The 26,416-nt window shown below is 41.4% G+C and overlaps 1 protein-coding gene, 1 long non-coding RNA gene and 1 other non-coding gene across 6 annotated transcripts in view; 1 reads left to right on the top strand and 2 right to left on the bottom strand.

Moving 5' to 3' along the window:
* The window catches only part of LOC137210857 (uncharacterized), a 74,455-nt gene extending 72,681 nt beyond the window's left edge, over positions 1-1,774 (top strand). For both annotated transcript variants that reach the window (XR_010936750.1, XR_010936752.1), the window contains one exon: positions 1,250-1,774. This is a non-coding gene — a long non-coding RNA (uncharacterized lncRNA). The remainder of the gene's footprint in view (positions 1-1,249) is intronic.
* Positions 1-26,416, bottom strand: part of EPSTI1 (epithelial stromal interaction 1) — a 98,141-nt gene that overhangs the window by 65,154 nt on the left and 6,571 nt on the right. For all 3 annotated transcript variants that reach the window (XM_067712869.1, XM_067712870.1, XM_067712868.1), the window contains exons 2-5: positions 16,242-16,300; positions 13,555-13,638; positions 9,243-9,316; positions 1,116-1,199 (exon numbers count right to left, since the gene is read on the bottom strand). In XM_067712869.1, coding sequence (XP_067568970.1) covers positions 1,116-1,199; positions 9,243-9,316; positions 13,555-13,638; positions 16,242-16,300 — 301 coding nt within the window. The remainder of the gene's footprint in view (positions 1-1,115; positions 1,200-9,242; positions 9,317-13,554; positions 13,639-16,241; positions 16,301-26,416) is intronic.
* Positions 23,881-23,952, bottom strand: TRNAV-UAC (transfer RNA valine (anticodon UAC)). Its single transcript has one exon. It is a non-coding gene; the product is annotated as a tRNA-Val (tRNA).

Below are 26,416 nucleotides of genomic sequence, written 5' to 3' on the forward strand. Positions count from 1 at the left end.
CATCTTTACAGATGTAGCATCTCTACAGATGTAGCATCGCTACATCTACACATGTTCCCAGCCTAGAGACAAGGAGGTGGGGCTTACAGACTCATTTTACAGGAATAGTTCAGAGAGGGGTAGGGGCCTGTCCAAGGTCGCACAGCACAACAGGACACCTTGCAAGAAAGACTTAGTTTGCTCCCCAGCCAGGTAGAGAGCTCCTCGGGGAAAGAAAAGACTAACACTCTTGCACATTCCACAAGCCATCAGCTTTGGGCTTCATTAACTCTAGTAAAAATATCTATTGCTTGGTAACCAGGTTTAAATTTTGACCAACACTCAATCTTTAAGAGGAAAAAAAGAAAGAGAAGGATGAAGAGAGATACAGACAGCAAGAAAAAGAATTGTGTTTTCATGACTTAAACCTGCAGCAGATGTCATACTTGGTCAAAGGTATCATGAGTCAACCTCTTGCCCCCAGACCTCCAACACTTAAAACCTACTACAGCTTAGGACTTTGTGGGGGATGGGAGCAGGAGGGGGGGTAATGGGGATAGAAGAACAGTACATTCTTCCTTCTCTAGCAGATGAGCATTTTTAAGAGATTTTTCCCCCCAAGCCCCAGAAAGAGTATCAAAACTAAAAACATTAGTTTGAGGTTTGAAATAGATATCACTAATGCTGAAATGTAAATGCATGCTTTTTCTTTATCAGTGAGAGAGGTATGTTCACCTATTTAACACTCACCCTGGAAAATTCAATATTTGGATATAAATATGATGGTGTACCACTGGTGGCCATTGCTACTAACTGCTATGACTTCCGGCCAAATACACAGCTACTCCTTTGATCACTTACCTGGGAGGCGAGAGAGTGTGATGACAAAGAACTCTAGCTCTGAGATCAGTCAGACTGGATTCAAACCCTACTTCTATTTACTGGCTACGAGTCCTTGGGCAAGTTATCTAAACCACTGTCAGTTTCATTTGCAAACTTGGGTAATAAGAATATTATACACTTCATAGGCTCTTGTGAGGATTAAACACTTCGTATATAAACAGTGTCTAGGAGACAACCTGGCACATCAGAAGCCCTCAGTAAATGCTGACTCACCATTCTCTCCAATGTCTTACCTTTTGTCTCTGAACTGCCTTCATTTTTTGGATTTCGGCTTCTTCAGCTTCCCTCTTGATTCTTATATATTCTTCTCTTTTAAGCTAAATTGTATTGAGATTACAGAAGACAAAAAGCAGTTACTATTTTTCAGTCTGAACCAATGGAACACAAAATTATGATGAAGGGAAGAGCTTCAAGATGGCAGAAGAGTAAGACGTGGAGATCACCTTCCTCCCCACAAATACATCAGAAATAAATCTACATGTGGAACAACTCCTACAGAACACCTACTGAATGCTGGCAGAAGACCTCAGACCTCCCAAAAGGCAAGAAACTCCCCACGTACCTGGGTAGGGCAAAAGAAAAAAGAGAGACATGAATAGGAATGGGACCTGCACCAGCGGGAGGGAGCTGTGAAGGAGGAAAGGTTTCTACACACTAGAAGCCCCTTCGCGGGTGGAAACTGCGGGTGGCGGAGGGGGGAAGCTTCGGAGCCACGGAGGAGAGCGCAGCAACAGGGGTGCAGAGGGCAAAGCGGAGAGATTCCCACACAGAGGATAGGTGCCGACTGGCACTCACCAGCCCGAGAGGCTTGTCTGCTCACCCGCCGGGGCGGGCGGGGCTGGGAGCTGAGGCTCGGGCTTCGGTCAGATTGCAGGGAGGGACTGGGGTTGGCTGCTTGAACACAGCCTGAAGGGGCTAGTGCTCCACGGCTAGACGGGAGGGAGTCCGGGAAGATGTCTGGAGCTGCCGTAGAGGCAAGAGACTTTTTCTTCCCTCTTTGTTTCCTGGTGCGTGAGGAGAGGGATTAAGAGCGCTGCTTAAAGGAGCTCCAGAGATGGGTGCGAGCCGCGGCTAAAAGCGTGGACCCCAGAGACAGACATGAGACGCTAAGGCCGCTGCTGCCGCGGCCAAGAAGCCTGTGTGCGAGCAGAGGTCACTATCCACAACCCCCTTCCGGGGAGCCTGTGCAGCTCGCCACTGCCAGGGTCCCAGGATCCAGGGACAACTTCCCCTGGAGAAGGCGGGCCTCTGCCGCCGCAGGCTCGCCCCGTACTCCATGCCCCTCCCTCCCCTGCGGCCTGAGTGAGCCAGAGCCCCCGAATCAGCTGCTCCTTTAACCCCGTCCTATCTGAGCAAAGAACAGACGCCCTCAGGCGACCTACACACAGAGGCGGGGCCAAATCCAAAGCTGAGCCCCTGGGAGAACAAAGAAGAGAAAGGGAAATCTCTCCCAGCAGCCTCAGAAGCAGCGGATTAAAGCTCCACAATCAACTTGATGTACCTGCATCTGTGGAATACATGAATAGACAACCAATCATCCCAAATTCAGGAGGTGGACTTTGGGAGCAACGATATATTTTTTTTTTCCCCTTTTCCTCTTTTTGTGAGCATGTATGTGTATGCTTCTGTGTGTGATTTTGTCTGTACAGCTTTGCTTTTACCATTTGTCCTAGGGTTCGGTCTCTCCATCTTTTTTTTTTTTTATATATATAGTGTAGTTTTTAGCACTTCTTATTATTGGTGGATTTGTGTTTTGGTTAGGTTGCTCTCTTCCTTCTTTCTTTTTATTACATTAAAAATATATTTTTAATTATTTTTTTATTTTAATAACTTTTTATTTTATTTTATCTTCTTCTTTCTTTCTATCTTTCTTTCTTTCTCTCTTTCTTTCTTTTTCTCCCTTTTATTCTGAGCCGTGTGGATGACAGGCTCTTGGTGCTCCAGCCAGGTGTCAGGGCTGTGCCTCTGAGGTGAGAGAGCCAACTTCAGGACATTGGTCCACAAGAGACCTCCCAGCTCCACATAATATCAAATGGTGAAAATCTCCCAGAGGTCTCCATCTCAACACCAAGACCCAGCTTCACTCAATGACCAGCAAGCTACAGTGCTGGACACCCTATGCCAAACAACTAGCAAGACAGGAACACAACCCCACCCATTAGCAGAGAGGCTGCCTAAAATCATGATGAGGTTACAGACACCCCAAAACACACCACCAGACGTGGTCCTGCCCACCAGAAAGGCAAGATCCAGCCTCATACACCAGAACACAGGCACCAGTCCCCTCTACCAGGAAGCCGACACAACCCACTGAACCAACCGTAGCCACTGGGGACAGACACCAAAAACAACAGGAACTACGAACCTGCAGCCTACGAAAAGGAGACCCCAAACACAGTAAGTTAAGCAAAAGCAGAAGAAAGAGAAACACACAACAAACGAAGGAGCAAGGTAAAAACCCAGCAGACCTAACAAATGAAGAGGAAATAGGCAGTCTACCTGAAAAAGAATTCAGAATAATGATAGTAAAGATGATGCAAAATCTTGGAAATAGAACGGAGAAAATACAAGAAACGTTTAACAAGGACCTAGAAGAACTAAAGAGAAAACAAACAGTGATGAACAACACAGTAAATGAAATTAAAATTCTCTAGAAGGGATCAATAGCAGAACAACTGAGGCAGAAAAACATATAAGTGACCTGGAAGATAAAATAGTAGAAATAACTACTGCAGAGCAGAATAAAGAAAAAAAATGAAAACAATTGAGGACGGTCTCTGAGATGGTCTCTGAGACATTAAATGCACCAACATTCAAATTATAGGGGTCCCAGAAGAAGAAGACAAAAAGAAAGAAAGGGACTGAGAAAATATTTGAAGAGATTATAGTTGAAAACTTCCCTAATATGGGAAAGGAAATAGTTAATCAAGTCCAGGAAGCACAGAGAGTCCCATACAGGATAAATCCAAGGAGAAACACACCAAGACACATATTAATTAAACTATCAAAAATTAAATACAAAGAAAAAATATTAAAAGCAGCAAGGGAAAAATAACATACAAGGGAATCCCCATAAGGTTAACAGCTGATCTTTCAGCAGAAACTCTGCAAGCCAGAAGGGACTGGCAGGACATATTTAAAGTGATGAAGGGGAAAAACCTACAACCAGGATTACTATACGCAGCAAGAATCTCATTCAGATTTGACAGAGAAATTAAAACCTTTACAGACGAGCAAAAGCTAGGAGAATTTAGCACCACCAAACCAGGTTGACAACAAATGCTAAAGGAACTTCTCTAGGCAGGAAGCACAAGAAAAGGAAATGACCTACAATAACAAGCCCAAAACAATTAAGAAAATGGTAATAGGAACATACATATCGATAATGACCTTAAATGTAAATGGACTAAATGCTCCAACCAAAAGACACAGACTGGCTGAATGGATACAAAAACAAGACCCATATATATGCTGTCTACAAGAGACCCACTTCAGACCTAGGGACACATAAGACTGAAAGTGAGGAGATGGAAAAAGATATTCCATGCAAACGGAAATCAAAAGAAAGCTAGAGAAGCAATTCTCATATCAGACAAAATAGACTTTAAAACAGTGACTATTACAAGAGACAAAGAAGGACACTACATGATGATGAAGGGATCAATCCAAGAAGAAGATATAACAATTGTAAGTATTTATGCACCCAACACAGGAGCACCACAGTACATACGGCAAATACTAACAGACATAAAAGGTGAAATCAACAGTAACACAATCATAGTAGGGGACTTTAACACCCCACTTTCACCAATGGACAGATCATCCAAAATGAAAATAAATAAGGAAACACAAGCTTTAAATGATACATTAAACAAGATGTACTAAATTGATATTTATAGGATATTCCATCCAAAAACAACAGAATACACTTTCTTCTCAAGTGCTCATGGAACATTCTCCAGGATAGATCATATCTTGGGTCACAAATCAAGCCTTGATAAATTTATGAAAATTGAAATCGTATCAAGTATCTTTTCCAACGACAACGCTATGTGACTAGATGTCAATTACAGAAAAAACTCTGTAAAAAATACAAACACATGGAGGCTAAACAATACACTATATAATAACCAAGTGATCACTGAAGAAATCAAAGAGTAAATCAAAAAATACCTAGAAACAAATGACAATGAAGACCCAAAACCTATGGGATGCAGCAAAAGCAGTTCTAAGAGGGAAGTTTATAGCAATACAAGCCTAGCTTAAGAAAGAAGAAACATCTCAAATAAACAACCTAACCGTACACCTAAAGCAATTAGAGAAAGAAAAACAAAAACACCCCAAAGTTACCAGAAGGAAAGAAATCATAAAGATCCAATCAGAAATAAATGAAAAAGAAATGAAGGAAACGATAGCAAAGATCAATAAAACTAAAAGCTGGTTCTTTGAGAAGATAAAATTGATAAACCATTAGCCAGACTCATCAAGAAAAAAAGGAAGAAGAGTCAAATCAATAGAATTAGAAATGAAAAAGGAGAAGTAACAACTGACACTGAAGAAATAAAAAGGATTATGAGAGATTACTACAAGCAACCCTATGCCAATAAAATGGACAACCTGGAAGAAATGGACAAATTCTTAGAAAAGCAAAACCTTCTGAGACTGAACCAGGAAGAAATAGAAAATATGAACAGACCAATCACAAGCACTGAAATTAAAACTGTGATCAAAAATCTTCCAAGAAACAAAAGCCCAGGACCAGACAGCTTCACAGGCGAATTCTATCAAACATTTACAGAAGAGCTAACACCTATCCTTCCCAAACTCTTCCAAAATATAGCAGAGGTACGAACACTCCCAAACTCATTCTACAAGGCCACCATCACCCTGATACCAAAGCCAGACAAAGATGTCACAAAGAAAGAAAACTACAGGCCAATATCACTGATGAACATACATGCAAAAGTCCTCAACAAAATACTTGCAAACAGACTCCAACAGCACATTAAAAGGATCACACACCATGATCAACTGGGGTTTATCCCAGGAATGCAAGGATTCTTCAGTATACGTCAAGTCAATCAATGTGATACACCATATTAACAAACTGAGGAGAAAAACCATATGATCATCTCAATATATGCAGAGAAAGCTTTCAACAAAATTCAACACCCATTTATGAAAAAAACCTCCAGAAAGCAGTCATAGAGGGAACTTACCTCAACATAATAAAGGCCATATATGACAAACCCACATGCCACGGATCGTTCTCGATCGTGAAGAACTGAAACCATTTCCTCTAAAATCAGGAACAAGACAAGGTTGCCCACTCTCACCACTATTATTCAACACAGTTTTGGAAGTTTTAGCCACAGCAATCAGCGAAGAAAAAGAAATAAAAGGAATCCAAATTGGAAAAGAAGAAGTAAGCTGTCACTGTTTGCAGATGACATGATACTACACATAGAGAATCCTAAAGATGCTACCAGAAAACTACTACAGCTAATCAATGAATTTGGTTAAGTAGCAGGATACAAAATTAATGCACAGAAATCTCTTGCACTCCTATACACTAATGATGAAAAATCTGAAACAGACATTAAGGGAACACTCCCATTTACCATTACAACAAAAAGAATAAAATACCTAGGAATAAACCTACCTAAGGAGACAAAAGACCTGCATGCAGAAAATTATAAGACACTGATGAAAGAAATTAAAGATGATACAAATAGATGGAGAGACATATCATGTTCTTAGATTGGAAGAATCAACATTGTGAAAATGACTATACTACCCAAAGCAATCTACAGATTCAATGCAATTCCTATCAAACTACCACTGGCATTTTTCACAGAACTAGAACAAAAAGTTTCACAATTTATATAGAAACACAAAAGACCCCGAATAGCCAAAGCAATCTTGAGAAAGAAAAATGGAACTGGAGGAATCAGGCTCCCGGACTTCAGACTATACTACAAAGCTACAGTAATCCAGACAGTATGGTACTGGCACAAAAACAGAAATATAGATCAATGGAACAGGATAGAAAGCCCAGAGATAAACCCACGCACATATGGTCACCTTATCCTTGATAAAGGAGGCAAGAATATACAATGGAGAAAAGACAGCCTCTTCAGTAAGTGGTGCTGGGAAAACTGGACAGCTACAAGTAAAAGAATGAAATTAGAACACTCCCTAACACCATACACAAAAATAAACTCAAAATGGATTAAAGACCTAAATGTAAGGCCAGACACTATCAAACTCTTACAGGAAAACATAGGCAGAACACTCTATGACATAAATCACAGCAAGATCCTTTTTGACCCACCTCCTAGAGAAATGGAAATAAAAATAAACAAATGGAACCTAATGAAACTGAAAAGCTTTTGCACAGCAAAGGAAATCATAAACAAGATGAAAAGACAACCCTCAGAATGGGAGAAAATATTTGCAAATGAAGCAACTGACAAAGGATTAATCTCCAAAATTTACAAGCAGCTCATGCAGCTCAATATCAAAAAAACAAACAACTCAATCCAAAAATGGGCAGAAGACCTCAATAGACATTTCTCCAAAGAAGATATACAGATTGCCAACAGACACATGAAAGAATGCTCAACATCATTAATCATTAGAGAAATGCAAATCAAAACTACAATGAGATATCATCTCACACCAGTCAGAATGGCCATCATCAAAAAATCTACAAACAATAAATGCTGGAGAGGGTGTGGAGAAAAGGGTACCCTGTTGCACTGTTGGTGGGAATGTAAATTGATACAGCCACGGTGGAGAACAGTATGGAGGTTCCTTAAAAAACTAAAAATAGGGCTTCCCTGGTGGCGCAGTGGTTAAGAGTCCGCCTGCAGATACAGGGGACACTGGTTTGTGCCCCGGTCTGGGAAGGTCCCCCATGCCACAGAGCGGCTAGGCCCGTGAGCCATGGCCGCTGAGCCTGCGCGTCCAGAGCCTGTGCTCCGCAACGGGAGAGGCCACAATGGTGAGAAGCCCGCTTACCGCAAAAAAACAAAACAAACAAACAAAAAAACTAAAAATAGAACTACCATACGACCCAGCAATCCCACTACTGGGCATATACCCTGAGAAAACCATAATTCAAAAAGAGTCATGTACCACAATATTCATTGCAGCTCTATTTACAAAAGCCAGGACATGGAAGCAACCTAAGTGTCCATCAGCAGATGAATGGATAAAGAAGATGTGGCACATATATACAATGGAATATTACTCAGCCATAAAAAGAAATGAAACTGAGTTATTTGTAGTGAGGTGGATGGACCTAGAGTCTGTCATACAGAGTGAAGCAAGTCAGAAAGAGAAAAAAAAATACCGTATGCTAACACATATATATGGAATCTAAAAAAAAAAAAAATGGCCATGAAGAACCTAGGTGTAACATGGGAATAAAGACGCAGACCTACTGGAGAATGGACTTGAGGATACGGGGAGGGGGAAGGGTAAGATGGGACAAAGTGAGAGAGTGGCATGAACATATATACACTACCAAACGTATAATAGATAGCTAGTGGGAAGCAGCCTCATAGCACAGGGAGATCAGCTTGGTGCTTTGTGACCACCTAGAGGTTGGGATAGGGAGAGTGCGAGGGAGGAAGTGGCAAGAGGGAAGAGATACGGGGACATATGTATATGTATAGCTGATTCACTTTGTTATAAAGCAGAAACTAACACACCATTGTAAAGCAGTTATACTCCAATAAAGATGTTAAAAAAATAATGATGAAAGGCAAATTATAGTATTTTTTGTGCTATAGCGCACCATGATTATAGGTTGGTTCTTCAAGCTACTTAGATCACAGAGGATGGTCAGGACACATCTGCTGCCCATGAAATTTTTTGTGTTTCTTCCTTGGTCTCTGTCTTTCTGTCTCCTCTGTCCCCAACCCACCTCCACCAGGTTGGAGAGAAGAAAGGGCAGATAATTTTTACTAATTATAAAACTCAAGAGTTCACTGTTAAAAAAAAAAATTGCTGGAATATTAAAAATTTTTGTAGTACTTTCAGGACTGGAATGGAGTAAACAAATCCATGTTCTTGGAACCTGACTATTCTAAACATAGTAGAGACTTAAACTAGGGGGGAAAAACCCCTTTACCAAAGGTCTCACTGACTGATAGACAGCTTGGGTGAGAATTTGCAGTATTTATCCCTTCACTTCTCACATCCTGACTTCTTTGATTTCTGAGACTTTCTTTTGCAGTTTGTTTGAAAGTTTTATGCTTTTGGTAAAGTTACTGTGTTATTTCATGGTTACTTTCAAAGTGCTGGTACTCTAATTTCTTGCCAAATTTAAGCTAAAAGAGATGGATTCTGACCTTTTTCTGGTATTTAGATTGTATCAGTTGAAGTTGTTGTCTCTGCCTGACTTCAACCTCTGACTGGTTTCCACCTAAGGGAAAAAGAAGTCATGAAGGTGAAACATGAATGTTAAGCTGAATTGTCAGCCATCAAAGACTAATTAAATATATGATAAGTCTACACCATGAGTTTCTTTAACATTTTCATACCCCTGGAAATAAGGACATAACTGAAACCGAGTTCCTCTGCCGAGTTTATATTAACCTCTCCACCCAAAACGTGACTCCCTTTCTTGTCCAACACCTGTTCTCCTCAAGGTTAAGGAGTACCAAAGAAAAGGGGGAACTGTAACTGAGCAAGACCCTATGGGTTCTTCCCGGGACAGACCCCTCTCCTGTATCCTCTGCTTTAGCTCCTCCCTGAAGTACCTAGAGAATAGTACCTGATGCACATTTCCTGAGTTGTTTTACAGATGCTAAAACCAACATCAAATGGAAGATGTAACCACGTGATGGCCATGAGCACACAGCCCCCAAGCCTTCTGGAGCCTAAGGATTGATAATGTTAATCCCTGTGACACAGCCAGCCCTGTTACCTCACCGTCAACCAATCAGAATTGTGCACAAGCTGATCACTCCCCTCCCTCACCTGGCCTTTAAAAATGCTCTCCTGAGACCCATCGGGGAGTTCAGGTTTTTTGAGCCCTAGCTGTCCCCAACTCCTGGCTGATGATGCCTTACTGCACTGCACTTCCCTTCACCACAGCCCAGTGTCAGTAGCTTGGCTTTACTGCGCATGGGTGAGCAGGCCCAAATTTGGTTCGGTAACATAATCAGTTTTTTAAATAAGACATTAAACAATAGTAATTGCATAAAAGAGAAAGAGCTGGGCAGAAAGATAAGGCCATATTCCCCCAAGAAGAGGACAGTGCTACTAAGGTTTTTCAATCACGTAGGCATTCAAGTTTTTCTTTAGACTGAAATCACACCTGAAGGTCCATGCTAAATAATAAGAAATAGTGCTCTGGAAATTCCAGAACATTCTTTCTGCTAGAGTATGACCATTCCTTAACCTAATAAAGATGATGATCAGTGATGCTTCCAATGTTTTTCTTCTTCTGACTCTATTGCCCTGTATTCAAGTAGCGAAAGCTCAGGAAAGCCTCAGAGGTCTTGCCATGAGACGAGTATACAGTCTTTATAACGCAGTTTTTAAAAGTACAATGGGAATATTCTAATTAAAATTGATTGTCAATCCATACTATTTATTGTTCTTTTCTTTAGGTGTTCAAGAGAAAAATATGGATGTTAGGTCATTCGTCTGCTCTCTCTTAAACCTATAATAACTGGGGGCCAGAAATCCTTGCAATTTGACAATCATCTAAGAATTACTGTTTAGGGATTTCTCAGTGTTTATGCAAGCTTGGCGTGCATATTTTAAAGATTGCTTTGAAATAATTCTCCGGTGAATTGGTCACTAAAATTGTCAGTTCTCTGAAAGATTCACTTGCACAGAAGATGCAGTAAAACAATTTGCATTCATCATAGTTGTTATAATTGAACAGATAAAGACACCACAGAGACTTCTGAGTCCCAAAAGCTCTATAATACCTGTTTGGTCTTGGCCCTAAGGAAAGAAACAGTGAGGGCTATTGAGGCTTTTATCTAATGTTACAGGCACTTTCAGTATCTCCTAGAACCATTCCAATATTTTACGGGGTAGAGGAATAGAGGAGGAGTTGAGAATTTAAAAATGGAGAAAGTTGGACGTTCCTAGCAGTCCAGTGGTTAAGACTCCATGCTTCCACTGCAGGGGGCACAGGTTCAATCCCTCGTCAGGGAACTAAGATCCCACATGCCGCGTGGCGTGGCCAAAAAATTAAAAAATTAAATTAAAAAATAAAAATGGAGAAAGATGTATAAGCATTTGCAGGTTTTCTTTAAAACTCATCTCAAACTTTAAAACGTTCTAGAATTCTTTTCTACTCTCTACCCTCTTCCCCCTTGACCATTCCTAGGTACACCATATAGCAGAACTCCTGCTCTTTTTTGGTTAAGGCCCCAAGACAGTAGGCACCAACAACTCCAAACCCCCAAGGCAAGTGCTTGGCTCCCTAGGCAGGATCTGCAAGGGTGTAACTGAAAACCAGTTTGGGGAACCTTAATTGGCAACTACCTTCAGTCTATAAAAGAGGTTAGCTAGGTCAAAGGAAGGTAGAAATCAGAGAAAAGATGTCTTTGTGAATTTCATCTTCTCTGTGTATGTGTTTGGGGAAGGAGGAATCTTCACATCAATGTAAGAGAGGTTTAATGAAAATCACTTGAAGGGCTCAATCTGTGTCCCCAAGAGACTGAGGGACCTCGTGGACCCATGCTTAGGAAGGTCAGAACCAAAAGGTACATGGCTGTTCTCATGTGACTACTCAGACTGGTCATAAAGAAAAGATGGCTGCAGGGCAAGTGGCCTGTGTTCCCAGAATTTGTGGGAAGAATGCACAAGTGTTTCCTGCACTCCCAATCTAGTTGTCATGAAAGAGAATGCCAATCTAACGTCATCTTAAAGGGACTTGCCCTGGATTTCCCTGGCAGTCCAAGTGGTTAAGACTCTGCACTTCCACTGCAGGGGGCGCGGGTTCGATCCCTGGTTGGGGGACTAAGATCCTGCATGCCGCACGGCATGGCCAAAAAAATTAAAAAGGGCCTTGCCCATGTGGGCCACCCAGGGGTACAATGGAGCTCTACAAAGATAGTCCAGCTACCAAGAGGCAGCGGTGAAGCCAAGCACTGCCAGCAGGAAAAATTATCATATCTATCAAGGAAGTCCAGGTGAGAGATGGCTGGCAGGCAAGGAGGGACTCTGAAGAACTCCAAGAACCCCAGGGGTGAGATGCACAGTAAACACACACCAGAACTTGAAGAAACTGGGATCGGTGCACTATGGACCCTAACCTCTCCTTCTCCCTTTGACCCATGAGGGGTCAGAATGTGGGAACAGTGGAGTCAATAGTGAAAAATTCAGCCACACCCCATTTCCTTTGCGCACTTTCAATCCAAAATAGACCTGGGCTGGAGCAGGGAAGAAGCTTTAATCTCTATCAGTAACAGAGTTTTGATCAGTATTTAGGACTAAACTTAATTACTGAAATGACACTGTTTTTATGCCTAGAATTAGCTGGACAACTTTATTATTTGAGAAATACCAAAAAAATCTAATTTCATCCAAAGAACATAAGAAAAAGTAGACCCACATAGCTGGTGTGAGGGGGCCAGCTAGGAAGGACAAAGCTGTCTCCAGGTTGCACCCCTCAAATGCAGCTTACTCAGCAAAAAGGTGACACGAGATGAACCCCTCTCATGAAATACAGTGGGATGATGATGATAATACTATTACTTGCACTCACTAAATGATTACCAAATTAGGTTATTTTTACCTACATCTTGGAAAAAATACTTCTTGACAACTACTATGAGGGACTTCCCTGGCAGTCCAGTGGTTAAGACTCTGCACTTCCACTGCAGGGGGTGTGGGTTCAATTCCTGGTCAGGGAACTAAGATCCCGCATGCCACACAGTGCAGCCAAAAAAATAAATAAATAGATAAAAAACACTGTGAGAGTAAGTGGCCTCTGACTCATAACACATTTGTGTGAACTAAATCTGTGGGAACCGTGTGTCTAGCCCTTTAAGCTCTCAGCTGCTTCTGGAAGAGAAAAGAGAAGATGTGAATGATTCCCATTAGAGGGCTTCCCTGTTGAATTATTCAAACACCAGGCAAGGGCAGCGCAGACAATTCATCACACTGCCACGTGTTCCAGAGGCCCAAAAGTCTCTATTTACGAATTAAAACACAGGCAATGTTCTCTTTATACCCACCCTGTGTCCCCAGCCCACTCGCATCTTAGTGTTGGAATTGACTCTCCATTCATTCTTTTTCCCATAACCAGTTAACTGCCATGATTAATATGCTTGTGATAGCACTAATCAGGATGGGAACAAAAGCTACGACAGGGCATATGCAGCGCCCCAGGTAAGATTCCTTCAGAGCTGATCAACTAAGAGGCTCTAAATTATTTGGCAATTAAGCCATTCTTTTACTCCCACATAACTGTGGCATCATCCGTTTGCTACTTGCAGAAAATCAGAAACAACAGTATACCTGCATACTTTTGACTTTACGTGCATGTTTCGACATTAAACGCATTCCATTTCAAGCAGCACAATGGTCCAATGACCTATAACGTACATTGAAAGACAGATGTGGGCAAGGTGCTAACAGGATACTTGGGTGGCCCTGTCCTTCCGCATTCAAGCAACTGGCTTTCTGGCTTACCTAGCTGCATGGGTGCCAGGTTAATGGGCTTCGTCCTTTGTTGCTCCTTCCACCTCTTCAGGTCCTCCAGCTCTTTTGCAGCCACTAAGCCAGGTGAGAAATATCAAATCATCAATTATTAGAGCATGAAAAGGGAAATGCTCCCTTGAAAGCATAACAAACCACCATCAGATGGACAATTAACTACATGCAAGCATGAGTGGACGAGATATCCAGGAAAGGAAGATACCACCCACCCAGTCCTAACCCCTTGGAGTCACCCTAAGGCACTTTCTCTCCAAGAGTCTGCACAGAAGGTTCAAATTTGAAAACAGGGGCTTCCCTGGTGGCGCAGGGGTTAAGAATCCACCTGCCAATGCAGGGGACATGGGTTCAAGCCCTGGTCCGGGAAGATCCCACGTGCCACGGAGCAACTAAGCCCGTGCGCCACAACTACTGAAGCCCATGCACCTAGAGCCCTTGCGCCTAGAGCCCGTGCTCCGCAACAAGAGAAGCCACTGAAATGAGAAGCCCGCACACCACAACGAAGAGTAGCCCCCGCTCGTAGCCCCCGCTCACCGCAACTAAACAATGTCCGTGCGCAGCAACAAAGACCCAACGTAGCCAAAAATAAATAAATTTTTTTAAAAAATTGAAAACAACCTGAACTCCTACTAAATAAAGAAGTTGTTTTTCCTCCCACTCTGGCATTTTTCAAACCCTATATCATTTAATGTTAAAAGTTTCCTATAGAGAGTGTGTGCAAAACATTCATGTGTCAATAAGAACTTTTCACACACAGTAAACACAAATCCCCATAAAATTCTAATGCCCGTATTCACTTTATTTTAAATATTCCCCAAGCTTAATGTAACCATGAGGAACGAGGCCTCTCAGATTCCTGGCACTTGGAACCACTAGGCTGAGCCTACTCCATGTAGAGCACTGCTCATTCCCCAAATATACACTGACTGGCAGCAGGGGGCGCCAGAGATACTAGTTCTGTTCTTCCAATGTATGCCCGAATCTCATTAGAAGTGATTATTTCAAACGTCCATTTATAATATTTTTTAATTATTAGAGGGAAAAAAACTTTCTGAAACATCTCAAAAATCCAGACTGCACTGAGGCTTAAATTCCTGTTAGCTATTTAAATCAAAAACTTGTAAAATGCCAGAATCTTTGGGATTCCGTTGGTCACCTGCAGGCAGTGCCCACAGTCACTGTGTTAGCATAGCTGTGATTGTCATACTCTGCACAGACTCCGATGGACCACCCAGGGGCCTACCTGTCCAGTGGAGACCTTTATAGAGCTGTTTTCCTGCTGTGCCCTTATGTCCATTGGTCATTACAAAATTAAATTTCCTGTTAAGATCAAGATAGGAGAGCACAGAATCTCAGTGCTAGCCCTACAGTTGACTTGAACAAGCCTCAGAACTTCTTTGTGAATTAAATGAACTTTAGTTCTCCTTCCAACTCTAAAGTATAATACTGTAACTTTAAAGGGCAGCATTTATTCTACTGTACAACTTCAGTTAAGCATGCTATATGCCCACTAGGTACAAGGAGCACAAAAACAAGTAAGATGTAGCCCCTGCCCTCAAAGAGCTTATAATCTAAAGAAGGAAAGTGAAGTCACGAATAAAAACAGCTGAGGGTAGACTCTGATAGTTACAAAATTATGGGAACACAGAGACTGAAAAAAAAATTCCATTAAGAAGGAATGGGACAGGGACTTCCCTGGTGGCGCAGCGGTTAAGAATCCTCCTGCCAATGCAGGGGACACGGGTTCGAGCCCTGGTCCAGGAAGATCCCATATGCTGTGGAGCAACTAAGCCCATGCGCCACAACTACTGAGCCTGAGCTCTAGAGACCGTGAGCCACAACTACTAAACCCATGTGCCACAACTACTGAAGCCCACACCCAGAGCCCATGCTCTGCAACAAGAGAAGCCACCCAATGAGAAGCCCAGGAACCGCAACAAAGAGTAGCCCCAGCTCACCGCAAGTAGAGAAAGCCCACGCACAGCAACAAAGACCCAACGCAGCCAAAAATAAAAATTTATAAAAAAGGAACGGGACAGGTCTAGAAAGAGACAGATTATTTTATAATCTATTTCATATATGACTTGTCTCTTTCAAAAGTGTTCCAAGTCCTGTAAGGACATCTGCAGTGAGCCGAATTTTATAGGAACTTGATAGGTGTGAAACTGTTTAAGCCCAACAGAAACCTCAGATTTATAACCGTGCAATGAGCTCTGCTATTAACACAGAGAAACAAATTTAGAAGCACTAAAATAGAATAATTTTAAAAGGTATAATTAAAACTGCCAAAGTTGGGCTTCCCTGGTGGCACAGTGCTTAAGAATCCACCTGCCAATGCAGGGGACACGGGTTCAAGCCCTGGTCTGGGAAGATCCCACATGCTGGGGAGCACCTAAGCCCGTGAGCCACAACTACTGAAGCCCGCGTGCCTAGAGCCCATGCTCCGTGACAAGAGAAGCCACCGTAGTGAGAAACCCGCACACCGCAACGAAGCGTAACCCCTGCTCGCCGCAACTAGAGAAAGCCCACGTGCAGCAATGAAGACCCAACACAGCCAAAAATAAATTTTTTAAAAAATTATGAATAAAGTAACAAAAACTGTAGTTTAAAAACAAAAAGAAAGAAAAATGAGAAGTATTTTGAATGGTAAATAATATACATACTCCGTTGCATCTCATTTCTTCGTTTTTCATTTGGTACTATCAAGGTATATGCACCTGTGCTAAAATGAAGAGAAAAAAAATGGATTGTCACGAGAAATTATTAATGCATATAAAGCACCATACCTTCTTTCTGATAATATACTGTATTTATGATCATCACCATCAAATAGGTACTAGGAAAGATAATATTCCTTTTAAGACCCAGGTGTGTTCTCCAGGAGCTACAATCTATCTGGTAAACTAAAACAAGTGCACACAGCCACATATGGAAATATAAAGCAGTTGATGGAGAATGACAAGTGACTTCTTCAGGGTCAGCTCTTGGTAAACTGTCTTTGTAGGGATCCTCTGTGCCTCCAGGTGGCGCTCATGGGCACATCCCTTTGAGATGACTGGCATTCTCTTCCATGTCACCCACTACAGGAGTACAGGAAACACTCACACATTTTTGGCTCCCACACACTGGGCGTAGGGGGCCATCAGCAATGCAGCCACCTCCTCCTGATGACCCATCTGAGTGGCCACATGGCCAAAGTCTTGTGTTTTGGGGCTTTGACTTCTAGGCAGGGGTCCGCTGGGCCCCTCATTCTCCTGGGGACACAGGTCGAGCATAATCAGGAGTTCAGAGAAGGAGTCACTTCAATTCTCTGGGAGGGGGGGAGGAGTGGGGACCAGAGAAGACTTCACTTAAGCAAAAATATTCACCACTAAGGTGCAAGAAGTTGTTACAATATTGTGAGTTTTGAGGGCAGAAACGGTGCTTGAGGGATCCATATATGCCCAGCCCCTGGCACAAAGTAGCTGCTTGATGAATGTGGGCTGAATTGAAATGAAATGATGCCAGAGACCCAGTCCATGAGTCTGTGCTGGGGGGTGGCTCTGTGATGATACATGTAGTCCCACAGAAGTATGAATACTTCATAGAGCAGAAATATAAGCACAGCAAGACTGCAGTGTACATGTAGGTACAGTGTGAGGGGAAATGTTACGGATAAATACAATCAGCTTATAAATGTAGGTCTTTTTAAAAAAAATCCCAGATACTCTTAGAAGTCTTTGTCCAACACGGAACATACAGTTTCAAAGGACAAATTAGCAAAGATTGAACAGTAGAGGCCAAAAGTGCTGATTAACAGAAGCCATTTCTTCCTTATCTCATTTTCCTAGCAGTAAGCCTTCAGCCAGCTTCAAACAGGGCTTTAATTTTCAAGTTGTACATGGGAGGTGTGCAACCACCTCTGCATGCAAACAGGGCTGCTGGATGCCCAATTACCTAACGTATATCAGCAGACGTTGCATGTGTAGCCTAGCATGCGTACAATGGGATGAATACAAAATTAGGAGGCTGCCGCTGGAAATTCATCCCCTGTCCATTGCATATGCTTTGTTCACCCTCAGAAAGATTTTTCACTCCTCAATTGTCCACACTTTATAGAAGCTTAGGAGCTGCAGTTCTGTGGGTAGTACCTGCAAACTTGAGTATGATGCAAGAGTGAGCCATTCTTCAGAGGCTTAAAGATGAAACGAGACACTGGATTTAAATGCCAACCATGAAATGACTGCAGAATCATCAATGTCCGTTACCATTGTGGTGCGGAGCTTCTTACCGTACCACATATCCGTAGTCCACAAATCCGTAGGGATTTGACTATACTGCACATCAGTAGTTCTTAAACTTTAGCATGCATCAGAATCACCTGGAGGGCTTGTAAAATGTTGAGTTTCTGATTCAGTAGGTATGGGACGGGGGGGGCATCTATAACTTGCATTTTTAACAGTTCCCAGATGATGATGATACTCTTGATCTGGGGACCATACTTTGAGAAACAGTGCTGTAGATCAATCAAGCTGTCTTCAAACATTTGGACTAAAAGGGAATTGAGGGATTAATAAATCATTGATAAAGACACAGACGTTAAATCATATGCCAAAGATCATGAGGTTAATTAAGCAATAGTGCTGAGACTCAAACCAAGTACTTTTGACTTAGACCAGGTGGGTGTCTGGAGCTAAGTATTCAGCTCAATGTAGAAAACATAAAATATGACTGTCCTTAACTTCGGCCTCTTGATAGACTTCCAAACAAAGTAAATCTACTTAGCCAAGCACCCATTATGGACTTGTTATGTTAGGGGCTTATAAGGCATGAGGGGAGATACAAAAAAACAGACACCAACCCCCTTAACAGAGCTTACACTTTAATTAGGAACAATTCATAAAACCACCCGAGCAGACCACAAGGATATTCAAACAAGCCTCAAAGTGGGATGATGGAAGTAGTCAGAGATGCAAGGTGGAGGGGAGGCAGTGAGACCCCAGAGGAGTAGAAAATTTCAGAGAAGAATAGCAAGTTGAGGCTTAAAGGATAGGATCTCAAGTGGCAAAAAGGGTTTCTGTGCTAGCACTTTGCTAAGAGAAGCTTCATAGAAAATTTTCCAAGTTCCATGAATCTCTCTTACAAAAATATCAGGAAAGGTTTGAAAAGAAAAAACAGTTTGTAAAAGATTTTATTCTGCAATATCTAATCTGATTAAGTGTGACAATATCACACTGGAATCTTTCGTCTTAGGAATAGTTCTGCGGTCCATCTATGGCCAACATGTGTAGCCGACAAGTACCCAGACAACACAGGGCCGTGAAAAAAGGGGGAGAATTATCTAGCCTTGAAATCAGGGGCTTTTAATCGAAAACATTTAAACGTAACCCCAGGCTCAAGGACAGCGGTCCCAGTAAGAAATGTTTTGTTAGAGAATTCCTTAGCAACCTTCTTAGCAATATTTTATTGGCTGAAAATGTCAAATCTGAAATATAATATTCAGAAGAAAGCATTGCCAAACAATGGAGCCTTTATTCCTCTTCCCTCCTATAGGAAGAGGAGCTTAAGTCTCAGGATCGGCTTTTTATTTTTTAATATCCTGTGGCAGCGCATAACGCCTGGGTAGATACAAATATTCATCCCTTCTCTCTTAGCTTTCCCTTGACATGAATAACAAGTATAAGTTATTCATGCTTTCAGCCAAGTAGTTTCCACCCACAGCAAGGGCCTCTGCTGTTTTAACCTCCATGTCATTCCTTTCAACAGCCTGACTCTTTTTTTCTCTTTTTTTTTTTTTTTGCTACGCGGGCCTCTCACTGTTGTGGCCTCTCCCGTTGCGGAGCACAGGCTCCGGACGCGCAGGCTCAGCGGCCATGGCTCACGGGCCCAGCCGCTCCGCGGCATGTGGGATCCTCCCGGACCGGGGCACAAACCCGTGTCCCCTGCATCGGCAGGCGGACTCTCAACCACTGCGCCACCAGGGAAGCCCCCAGCCTGACTCTCAAAGCTACTGATGGAGACAAGCCCAACCTACCTGTATTTAGTATTCTGGTCATTTCCTGATTAAGCAACATGCAAGCCACTGAAATAAATGTATATCTTTGAAAATGAGTTTCCTTAATTACCTCATGGAAATTTAACGAAATATCTCCATTTGTAAGATTATTTTCACTTTCCAACAGCACACCTCCATGAGATACACTAAGGGAGAACGTATAAAGAACAGCGTAAGACAGAGGGAGAAGTGTTTTTCTGTACCATGTATTTATTTCTTAAATACATATATTTAAGGAATCTCTTCCTTGTGAGTCTCTCCTGAGCTACACAACTGCCTCTCCGTGCACGTTCTTGTGCATTTTTATAAGGTCTCATCAATAAGCACTCTATGAAAAAAATGGTATGTTGGAGTCATGAAAAATATCTTGGCTGGCTGAAAGTATTACATCAATACATCCTGGTGTGTACAAACTGCAGCAGATGTGATTTAAATTTCTAATTAGGAACAACACTGGTTTGAGTAAAAAAGAAATGCACTCAAGAGCAAAAATTCAGAAAGAGATTAAGTGACAAACATCATTTCAAGCAGAATAGTAGACACATAAAGTCTACTGTCCTACAAAAGACTGGTTTGAGGTTTTCATAGTTCAAGAAAATCTTATCCTTGGGTGAAATGGAAACAAAGGAAAATTTCTGGTTAATCAAAGGCACTGGATAGAGATTTAGATTCTAGATGTGTTTTTCTATATATCTTTTTAATACCGTCTTCAACATAGGACTCTGAAGCTTACTGTTTTCAACCAACATGAATCAAACCTTATGAGGCATTCAGGTTTGCAAAACTTCTTTTATAGACAGACCGTATTCCTAAGGAAAAAAATACCAAGATCAGACTGAGTAAATCATCCTTGTCCCCTAAGCCCGTCACACCAGCCCTGATCCTGCATTCCACATCTCTGGTGTGGAAGGACTAATGAATTCTCTTTGGTCGCAGAGCCTGCAGAGCCCCAGACATAGTCTGCACACCCAAGAGACTGATGTGAAGCTGGTTAGTTCTGTAACTCACAGCTTCTGCTGGAGGGTGGAATAGATGCCCAGAGGGCTAAACAGACACCCAGAAGGAAAAGATAAACAAGAGACCACCAGGTCATCAGGGCCTTTGTTCATAGGATACCTTTATGGGAAGTAGAAAGAGGCACGCGCGGACACACACACACACACACACACACACACACACACACACATCCCAGGATCCTCACATAGGCCCATGGCTTAGTGAGAGGTGGTAAATTTATGCAAATTAGAAAAAAGTGCCCCTTCTGCCAGGTGGAGGTAACCCCACACTAAGGCAAATGATTCGTATGTATTTCAGCTTCAAATTACTACCTTAGCCAGGCAAGTCTGTATAGTTACTAACTGGCACAATCATACAGGATAGACCTGAAAGATGTTGTGCTTCTTCACTTGAAACACCTACATGTAAATGATAAAAAGCTATGAAAAAAGAAGCAAGAGCGCTTCCCTGGTGGTGCAGTGGTTAAGAATCTGCCTCCCAGTGCAGGGGACACGGGTTTGAGCCCTGGTCCAGGAAGATCCCACATGCCGCGGAGCAACTAAGCCTGTGTGCCACGACTACTGAGCCTGCGCTCTAGAGCCCAAGAACCACAACTACTGAGCCCGCGTGCCAAAACTAGTGAAGCCCCAGCGCCCAAAGCCCGTGCTCTGCAACAAGACAAGCCACCGCAAAGAGAAGCCTGTGCACTGCAACAAAGAGTAGCCCCTGCTCACCACAACTAGAGAAAGCCTGTGCGCAGAAACGAAGACCCCACGCAGCCAAAAATAAATAAATTAAATTAAAAATAAATACTGTATATGTGTCAATCTCAATCTCCTTAAATAAACAAATAAATAAAAATAAGTTCATCTATTAAAAAAAAAGCAAGAAAGATTCTCTCTAAAGATACAAAGAATATATATGAAATATAATATCGGAGAGACTCACCATCTTTATGAGGGCAAAAACCAGTGATGAAAGTAGAGATGGGGACCAAATGGTAAGTATACTTGCAAAATGTATCAAATTGCTTCCTCAGTAAAAGTAACTACAAGGAATTCATATTTTCAGAACATAGAGATGTCAGGTCTGGGATGTGATTTGAACCTACTTGCAAGCTAAAGTTAGCCTAATAGTTAGGCTGTTACTATTTCATGGATGCTGGTAGACTTTATTATTCATGGCATGGCATCAGCGTATTTATGTCTGTCCTCTCTGGCTCCAAGTCAACATGACGGATGCTGCACACACAGTGTGTTTGCATTGCAGCTGAGGAACACTGAATCGTGGAATCCACCATTTTTATAGCAGATAGTAAGCAAGCCTGGTCTTTGTTCTGGGGAGAATGTACCTCATCTCTCAAGGTTCCCACCTATACAACAACCCTAAGAAATAGTCCAGGTTAGAGTAGTCACGTATGCAATCTTGGCATACCCAGCAAGACATCTAGAGTGCAAGAGGCCCAAGGAGGACTATCTTTTCCAACAAGAGAATATTTAAGAATGGCTTAGTGATAAGAAAATTGGCATCTGCATGAAAACACTTATCAAATTGTTATACATTTTCTATTATTATTATTCCTCTTATTATTATTGTTATTATTAGGCTAAGCTCTGAATATGTCCACATGTCTTAAGCACTGCTCCTCAAGGCAATCTGTAACTTAAAGGAGAAAACTAAAAATGCAAGACAAGGTACTTATATCTAAATATCTGCATAGAATATTTAAAAATGAAATTCATCCTGATTTTGAAATAAACATATGCTCACATAAGAAAATGCAGAAAATTATCTTTAAAACATTTAAAAGTCACTCATAACCCCACTCCTCAGAGATCTCAGTTACAGTGTTATTTGGGTGAATTTCAGTTCAATCTATATTCTGTACATATTACACAGTTGCAATCATATATAAAGTCCAATTTTATATGCTGCTTTCACTTATAAGTGGTTTTCCCAATTATGCACGTAACAAGCTTAATATTAAATGGCTACATAATAATTCACAACATCAATGCACCATTAATATAACCACTCACTTAACCATTTCAGTTGTTTCAACTGTTCACTATTATAAACAATCCTGCAGGATGTGCAAAGCATAAAACAAAGATTGCACAGAACATTATCCAGAAGAAAACCCTTAATAGTCCTCTAAAATCAATACTCTGAACAGGAATGTGGACTACATTTAAAATTTTCTTCCGTAGATATCCCATTTGCATTTCCAAAGTTCCAGTGACAGTTTGATCATATGATTAATATCTGCTCTTATGCTTGACTCTCCTCAATTCCTAAACCAGAATAGATGCTGGCCTACCTAACCATTCATTCTCACCACCTCCTTACTAAACGCACTCCTATATTATTCAGGTTAACAATGTGCTCCATTAAGACTATAGTCCCCAACCTTCTTTATAGCCAAATATGACTGTGTGATTAAGTTTGGCAAATTGAGATATAAGGGGAAGCCATTGAGAAGGATTTCTAGGAACTCTCCATTAAATGAAGACAGACAGATGGACAGGAAAAGCTTTTTGGTTGCCCTCCCCCCTTCCTGGAAGGTTGAAGTGTAAGCTGGTGCTCAAGCAACCATCTTGGTCAGTGAGGCAACTTGAATATGTAAGACATGCATCAGAAACAGCAGAGCAGAAAGAAGCAATCTGTAAGACTACCACACGAGTGGTAATCTATTGCCAAAGTGCCCTGCTTTGAACCCTAATTCTGTTACTTCCTAACTATAACTTTGAGCAAATTAGTTTTTCCATTCTTTCACCTGTAAAATGGGGATAACAAATATCTATCTCTTAGAGTATGAAGTGCTTAGAACAAGGCTAGGAAATAACAACTGTTCTATTATGATTGCCTATTATTTGTACTATATCATCCCCAGACTACCTACCTTCAGACTTACTTTATAGGAGAGAAACAAAGCCGTCTATGCTTAAGACACCTATTTGGAGATATCTATTTTATTATAATAATTATATATAACATATTATGTATAAGACACTTATTATTATTGTCACCTTCTATTGGCGGTAGAAATTGAAGGGCATAATGGCTCTAAGTCTTTCTACTTGGATTAAAAGTCAAAAAAGAACAACTTACACTTCAAAGATAAAGAGGTCCTTATACCAAACAGCTTGAAGTGTTTATTTCTAAGGATCTGAATTGCAGGGGACTTTTCCTTTCTGTATTAGTTTTGTAATGTTTAGTTTTTTGGGTTTTTTGGGGTTTTTGGCCACGCTGCATGGTTTGTGGGATCCTAGTTCCCCGACCAGGAATTGAACCTGGGCTACGGCAGTGTAAGTGCTCAGTCCTAACCACTGGACCACCAGGGAATTCCCAATGTAATGTTTAGATTTTTATAACAAGCAGATATGACTTTACTTTTATAATCATGAAAAAATATTCCAAGGAGTATTAAATGAGAAAATATTTAAAATAAAGACTTCTTAAATCAGGGGTTCAGCTTTTCTTACAGGACTAGGTAGCACAGGATTTCCGCTCTCACTGGTCCCCTAGCAAAACAAACACTGGGCAATACCAGCCCTTGAGTTTTAACGATGGGAAATGTCTTCAGTTTTTCTACAGGACTTTAATAAATTGCCTTTTAAGTGTTCATGGTGGGGGGGAGGGTGAATTACAAACATTACAGAACAAAGGAACCATCATTGACTGATTCTCTGATATAGAAGACCCTTCAAATGCAGTCTTCTCCCTTTGATGATTTTTTTCCTGTTAAGGTTTTGTTTCAGATTCAAATACATTCTGAATAGATGCAATTAATCTTAACAATAGTATAACCTTACAGCACTCTACTGACTTTGAAGTAAGTAACCTTACTGTGTAATTGAACTAAGTTTCTTTTTTCTCATTTCTGCTATGCTTCTAAACGATTATTATAGGTATTATGTGTTTTCAAGCTTTCATCATCCTGTTGATTTATTGCTTCACTGTTTCAGCTGCCAGACTTTTTGAGAAATGCCCACTCATTTTTGATATTGTATTTGAACAAAAATGATTGCTCCCCAAGACTTAGCAGAATTCAAATGCATACCACATTAAGGAGTGGAATCTAGTGCAGAAAAGTTGGAAATTCATCCTAAACAGGACCATAATTTCTCCCCTCCTGTATAAACAGGAAGGTAAATTTGACCTAATCAAACCAAAATGTCTTTTCTTTCCATCCATTCCAACAATCTCTTCTGCCATGCAAAGAACAATGCTTTGCTTTTCACACTGTAGGTGGTAACCCACTAATGGGCCATGAAGTCAACTTAATGGGTTTATTTTTAATGAATAAGAATAGAAAATGTCGGGCTTCCCTGGTGGCACAGCGGTTGAGAGTCCGCCTGCCTTTGCAGGGGACACGGGTTCGTGCCCCAGGCCGGGAAGATCCCACATGCCGCGGAGCGGCTGGGCCCGTGAGCCATGGCCACTGAGCCTGCGCATCCGGAGCCTGTGCTCTGCAACGGGAGAAGCCACAACAGTGAGAGGCCAGCGTACCGCAAAAAAAAAAAAAAAAAAAAAGAATAGAAAAAGTCAAAGTCCATCACATATAGTAAGGGTGAGAACTGTTTTCTGACATTTTTTCAGTTATATATAAACTCACATATGACCTAGACCCATACATGTACTAGGTCATGAATGTCAAATGCATTGCTAACTTTAGGCTGCGGTCAGAAGTCTGAAAGATCTCTGGAAGGCAGTATGGGGTTTAGGTTGCTCAGAAACAGTGACAGTGAGAAAACTGTTCTAATGTAAGCCAACCAAGCTGTCATGAAGAAAAGCAGCAGAGAAAACAGGATCGCCACAGAAACTTTGCTCCTACAAACTACTTCTCTATCCAAATCATTTTAAAACTGTAAATAAATGTCACATTGCTGATTCTATGGTACCACTCTCTTCAGTCTACAGGAATTCTATTTTCTTCATGTGAAAATAGGACCACTGATAGGAAATTCACAAGCTGCACTGTCACTCCCTCCTCCAGCCCCATCATGTTCAGGATCCAGACTTTGGCAGATAGACTCAGGTCTGAGGGCTGGTTCTGTGACTAAAAAAAAGCCATGAGACCTTAGGAAATCATACACTCTCTCAAGACTCAGTTTCTTCAACTATAATGGGGCATAGTGTTTACTGTGAAGAGAAAAATGAATTATATGATGCATGTAGCATGCGGTTATAAGTTCAAGACATAAAAGTTCGAGGTACTGATTGTTATTTCGGTTTTAGTCCCTCGGAGTACCCAGTTTAACTATTCCAGGTCATAACTAATTTCCTTTCTGCTACCACAGTACTGCAGTGCTTTGTCACATTTCTTAATTCTAAAAGCAGTCAAACAGAGGCTTCCAAAGGGCGTGAGACCTAAAAGCAGTCAAATAAGGAGAGCTCTACTGATGAGTTTGGTAGTAGAATCTGCCCATAGAGACACCTACCCAGCTCACTGAGTCATAAAATTATCATTGAGTTAAACACTGTCTGTTGTTTTACAAACTTGCTGAATGCTTACGAGCCTTGCCTGGAGACTGAGTTAAATAGTTCCCTAATGAATAGCTATCTATACTCAGCCATCAGGAAGATTTCTCATTAGAATCAATCACAGATTTTTCTCTTCCTAGGTACCATTATTTCAGAGCACTAAAAGGAACTCAGGCGTTGTTCAGTTCTCCATCTCCAAAGAGGGGTAATAGCCTGATGCTTTCATGCCATTTAACAACTACAGGCAAAAGCTTATTTTCTCACTGCCGTAAGAGGAGACAGAAGAGAAATCTGGGGCATTTGCAGTGAAGAAAAAATAAG

This window comes from Pseudorca crassidens, chromosome 18 (genome assembly GCF_039906515.1).
Source record: "Pseudorca crassidens isolate mPseCra1 chromosome 18, mPseCra1.hap1, whole genome shotgun sequence".
Taxonomy (NCBI): Eukaryota; Metazoa; Chordata; class Mammalia; order Artiodactyla; family Delphinidae; genus Pseudorca; species Pseudorca crassidens.